Source organism: Lolium rigidum, chromosome 5 (assembly GCF_022539505.1).
Source record: "Lolium rigidum isolate FL_2022 chromosome 5, APGP_CSIRO_Lrig_0.1, whole genome shotgun sequence".
NCBI lineage: Eukaryota > Viridiplantae > Streptophyta > Magnoliopsida > Poales > Poaceae > Lolium > Lolium rigidum.
This window is the reverse complement of record NC_061512.1, coordinates 236,212,711-236,218,358: the sequence shown is the minus strand read 5'-3', so window position 1 is coordinate 236,218,358 and position 5,648 is coordinate 236,212,711. Positions and strand designations below refer to the sequence as shown.

Sequence of the window (5,648 nt, the reverse complement as noted above, 5' to 3'; positions counted from 1 at the left end):
TAGTGCTAATCAATTAAAATTGACTACTCTAGATGGGAACATGGTGAAGTGAAATGACTTTGAAAGAAAGTAAAATGGAGATAGATGTGAACAAGAGAAGATGGTGATTTTTGATAAAATTGATGATGGGGTTTGAATGCGATACCCTTCCAATTATACAAGTACCCCCACAATACCTGATTATGGGTAGGGCTTAACTAGCAACTTGTGTATTTTAGTATGGGTTCCCTCTAAACAAGCATCATAGGGGTTACGCCGAGGCTGCCTCCGTATATGAGAAATGATGTGAATATGAGGTGAATGTACGACCCAAGCCTGTGCGGTTCCGGGTTAACAGTTGGTTTTCACCGGGAGGCCAAGCTCATGGGGAGAGGTGCCTATACTAGGACATATAAGTGAAAGGTTAAGGTTGATGATCCGCGTACTGAGTACGATGATTCGGGGTTATCCTCGACGGATGTAATCAAAAGTTGTGGCACAAGAGTACAACCTCTGCAGAGTGTTAAACCTATTCGAATAACCGTGTCCGCGGTTATGGACGATTGGAAAGGCCATACTGTCTCCGTTGTCAGAATTTTTGAAATGATGAATTTGAATGATGATTTGACTTGAATCCCAAATGAATGGTGGGAATGACACTAATGTTCCCACTTGAGTTAGTCTAGCAAGTGATGGGTTTTACTACATGCTTATGAAATTAAAACTTGGCTTTATGCAAATTAACCTAGAGCTTAGCACCCCTTACTACACATAATATGTTTTACCTTAGAATTAGTTTGCGAGTACTTTAAAGTACTCATGGCTTTGCCCTGGCTATTCAAATGCCAGACTTTGAAGAGGAGCAACGATATCGGGATGACGGACAACGGGACGTCTACGATAACTAGGATCGTCTTCTAACGTCAAGCGTTGCTCGTGGAATAGATAGTCCACTACTACTACGCTTCCGCTACTTATTTGTGATGTTGAACAATCTATTTGTGTAATCTTTGGATCATGTGATCCCTTGTTGTAAGACTTTATGTGTTGTAATAAATGATGACTCTGAACTACTTACTATTATGTCTCGCAAAAACAATCTTCCTGGGATTGCGAGGTATGATGTAATAGGGCATCCGGACTTAAAAATTCGGGTGTTTACAAAACGACTTCTTATATATTTTTTAAAGTCAAGCAACGTAAAGTATGACCAAACTTTTAGAAAAAACTACAAACAAATATAATGTTATATAGATTTCATATGAAAATATATTTCATGATATATCCAACGGTATAGAATTTGTAATGTACATGTTAATGATTTATTCTAAAATTTTGGTCAAACTTCACATAGTTTGACTTTTCAGAAAAAATATATGCCTTATTCATTGGAACAGAGGTAGTATAAAAATACCAACCAATAGGTTGCTATGATAAAAAAAAAATGGTTACACAACTTTGCTAGAAAACAGGACCACCATCTCAAGTGTTTGCAACAAATCTATTGGCTAATATCAGCAGGAAACATGAGCTCAGCTAGGACATGCTGTGAAGGAACTAATGATCATGCCCAGTGCAAAGTACAAATAATACTAATACAGGAACAAACTGGTTCATAATTGATGCTTAATAATAACTTATATATTGCGAAAATAGTTTTTTTTATTAGGACAAGTAAATGTCTAGAGATCCAGCTGGGTGAAAGAACAAGTCAAAAGTCTAAAGCCAATCTAGTAGCCAGCATAAAGCATAACCACTTTAATTTTCATAATAGAGGAACATACAAAATACGTACAGCAATTAATGTTTTGCATAAATAAATAATATTGATGTACCTCTGTATTCCCAAGAGCCGCAAGTGCCACGCATGCCCTAGACAGGAGGAAGTCACCAGCCAGAACAGAAAGCTGCACACATAAGAATTTCAGGAATACTGATGCCAAGACAATTCAGATTGGCAGAAAACAAATCTTAAATAATGATGCCCAGCTAAAGCTTCTAGCAGAGTGGTAGAGAGCATTTTCTTGGAAGATCAAGCTTTTCTTTGTTTGCTAACTACTAAAGTAACTTTTAGTTCTTAGTGCCGAGGACGGAGGACACCACTGATTCACTTAGTTTACTATATTGCAATTGTGCGGTGCAATACCTTGTTGCCCATAATGCAATTCAACGAAATGACACCTCGCCTAGTGTCCGCATCATCCAGAACATCATCATGCAATAGACTTGCGACCTGTAATAGATGTCAGTTTGAGAAACTAGAAGACAATCATAATGGGTCTGATCAGAAGGTCAGCCGCCATACTAACATGGATCATTTCAGTTATCTCGGCAATGTTTTGCTGCCGTGTGCGCAGCTTACTTGCCACTAGACCGAAAACTCCACCATCTGTTGATTCTGATATTGGAAATTTCAGAGCTGATGCCATGAGCAACAAAACCTGCCAATATAATAAATCAGCGCATTCAATGCACAGGATAAGATAGGAAGACAATTAAAGATTAAAATGATGCTGTAATATGTAATATTAACTTAAATAAATAAAAAAAGATAGATGTGCTACCGTAGGTCGGAATCTTTTTCCCTCAGCTCCCATTTTAAAGAAATATTCAGCAGCTGATGCTAGTTTAGGGACCTGCGAAAGCAAAAAAAACAAAAGGTGCTTGCTTAGGTGAAATTGGTAGGTCTGAGAATGTGGTGATAACTAGATAAACGAAGCATCTAAACACTGTGCCACCAGCAGCCTAGCTTCAACAAAGAGTTGATATGAATAGGATTCACTCGGTACTAACCTCAGCAGCAACCATCGACCGTAGTCTATTTGCAAGAATTGATAGCTCATCAGCAACCAACTCAAATGGATCCTGCTGTTCCTGAGAGAAAGAGGAAAGTCACTCTTCAGGGAATAGTAATACTTACATTTTCCATAATTAGCTTTCTAATGGAATAGCAAAAAAGAGGTTTTCAGTGGTCAAGAATTAAATCAGCATTATCCTTCATTTCCCAACAGCATAATCACATTGCCAAGGCAAACTTAAGCCAAATTTTCCATCGGCTTCTATGCTAGTGGTTACATGCTGGGAAAATATCAAATATACTTTTTCTCTGATTAAAGAAAAAATCAGTTTACTCGATTTCCAAATTTATGTAGGGTATAATGCATGGTTGTCTTGTTAGGCTTGTCATTTAACATGTTGATTCCATTCCAAGCTCGATATATTTCTCCATAACAAGCCAATTTCTGAATTAACAATGGATGGTCAGAAGAAGCCATTCACATTTGGCAAAGTGTATCAGCAAAAATGCCACAAATAAGAGAGAGCCATAAGAATGTCAAGGCTACACTATCAAATTGCAGCAGTCAATAAGCAAAACATGGAGTGACGGTGACCCGTGTAGCAGATAATGTATGGATCTAGCAAGTATGATTCTGTTTTGGAAGAGCCCACTTTACATATCTATGTTTAGACATGTGAAATTTTACACACTTAAATCCATAATCATGTATTCAGGTGGGGCATGTATAGTAGGATGTAGAAGTGTTCTGATCTGCCAGTAGTGAAGCACAGTTTCTTTATTAAGCTCGGAACTATTTGTTTCAGGTACAATGAACAAAACAAACGAGCAGCACGAAAGCAAATCAATTGAACAAATAAGGGATCACCAACATCAGCCCTCGAAACTCCATCTTGGCGAGTCTGGTACTGGGTGGCATCATGTAGCCATCGGGAGCTCACAAAAGCAGCTCCTCTGCAAGCCACCACCTACTAATCCACACCAAAAGTAGAGAAGGTATCAGCATAGCAGAAGCCTAATCCACTCCACACTTCAATTAAGATGTGGTCACCTAATCAGGCAATCCCATTAAAAACTGACGATAAATCCACCGGTTATTATTCCTGCCCTCCTTAATTATCTTTACCTTTTGCAGTGGTTGAACTATGAAACCAAGTGACTTGCTAAAATCGGTAAACAAATGTCAGAAACATCAATAATGACGAATTAGGTAGCGCCATGTAGCCATCTCGAGCTCATGAAAGCAGCTCTTCTGGAAGCAGTGCCACGACCTACTAACCCATACCAAAAACTAGAGAACCTATGAGCATAACAGAACCAATCTACATTTGTAAAAAGGCATGGTCGCCTGTGGACCAATACCATTAGAAACCGACAAACAAGTCATCATTAAATCCTCTTTGCAAGCCATCATTAAATTCTCTTTGCTTTACTACAATTACTACTAGTAAGAGATGAAAAAACATCAGCAAGGACTAATTGGTGCGCAGACCAACAGTTTGCAGCTACGTAGACGACTTCGCATGATTTCCCCGCTGAGCTAACACTAATCGGCAGAAACACAAACACATTGCGGGCAGGTCCAGCGCTACCTGGACCGACCAGAGTCACAGAACGCGACCATGCAAGGAGGACATGAGGAAAAATGGGAGGGAAAGAGGGGGACCTGGTTCCGAGTCTGGGACGCCGGAGTAAATTGCCTCCCCAGGAGGGCGCCCGACGAGGAGAAGAGCCGCTGCGGCTGGGCCCCGCCGCCGCCGCTGACCAGCGTGGCGACGCGCCGCGCGAGAGCCCAGCGCCAGGACATGTCTCTCCCGAGATCCGGGGAGACGGGGCGGGGCGGGGCGGCGGAGAGTCGTTGAGCTTGGGGGAAAAGTTAGAAGGAGGGAGAAAAGAAGGCGGCGGCTAGGCTTGTTGATTCATTCATGCGTTACGTGGACGCGCACGAGGTGTGCCACGTGAGGTTGTGGACTTGTGAGGACAGGGAATGGCCACGCGCGGCGGAGGGGGTGGCGCCACTTCCAGAACCCGCTATGGTAACTCGGGACAGGGGACAGGAGCTGGCGGCGGAGAGGAGTGGAGGACGCGCCGGAGTTGGAGGAGACCAGGTGGCCGGCGAGGTTCGGGGTGGCAGAGACCGGCGGCGCGATTGGATCGGGGAGGAGGATGGGCCAGTTTCAGCCGTCCGAGTAGGCTCCTTGTACAATTTTGTCTTGGCAAAAATCTCAAAGCCATTCTTCGAGGATTAAAGCAAACAGCGTTGGATACTTTGTTTTTGAGGGGACATTATTGGATATACTTGCTCAAAAAACCATTATTACTATTAGATAACACTAGCAAAAGGCTGACTTTTGCGACGGCGTGTTTGTTCTCACGGAGCACAACCGTGCCGAATATACTTCCGCACGAGAGTACTTCAAAGGTTTAATTAGGATAATTTGAAGGTTTTAATTCGGATAATCCGATTTTTGAGTCAAAAGCCAAGGCCAATCTTACAAGATAAGTATTACCAAATTTATTTCACGAGCACGTCTACCTCTAAATTTCTACCACTGCTAGACTATAATGGTTCAACTATTTAGTTTTTATTTATGTTATCTCGTCAATGCTTGATTTTTAGTGCAAATCGTGTTTTTATTTATCTTACAAGATTAAAAGTTTAAATCACTCTTAAGATTTGTAATTCACAATTCGGTATATCCACATTCGAATCTAAAACATGCAACTTTGATCTGAATTCGAAAAAATACGGTAAAATGGTACGAGCAAAATTCAATCAGCATAAGGCAAAAAGCAAACCACACGTGTCGTGTGGTCTTCAAACATCAGCACGCCTGAATATGTAATAGACAACCAAGGCAGAATATATCAG

At 41.3% G+C, this 5,648-nt stretch overlaps 1 protein-coding gene across 1 annotated transcript in view; it reads right to left on the bottom strand.

Moving 5' to 3' along the window:
• The window catches only part of LOC124654759 (solanesyl-diphosphate synthase 1, mitochondrial-like), an 89,222-nt gene extending 86,337 nt beyond the window's left edge, over window positions 1-2,885 (bottom strand). The window contains exons 1-5 of the mRNA XM_047193747.1: window positions 2,773-2,885; window positions 2,544-2,615; window positions 2,289-2,420; window positions 2,126-2,212; window positions 1,815-1,886 (exon numbers count right to left, since the gene is read on the bottom strand). Of these exons, the coding sequence (XP_047049703.1) occupies window positions 1,815-1,886; window positions 2,126-2,212; window positions 2,289-2,420; window positions 2,544-2,615; window positions 2,773-2,787 (378 nt within the window). The 5' untranslated portion in view covers window positions 2,788-2,885. The remainder of the gene's footprint in view (window positions 1-1,814; window positions 1,887-2,125; window positions 2,213-2,288; window positions 2,421-2,543; window positions 2,616-2,772) is intronic.
• Window positions 2,886-5,648: the final 2,763 nt, after the last annotated feature.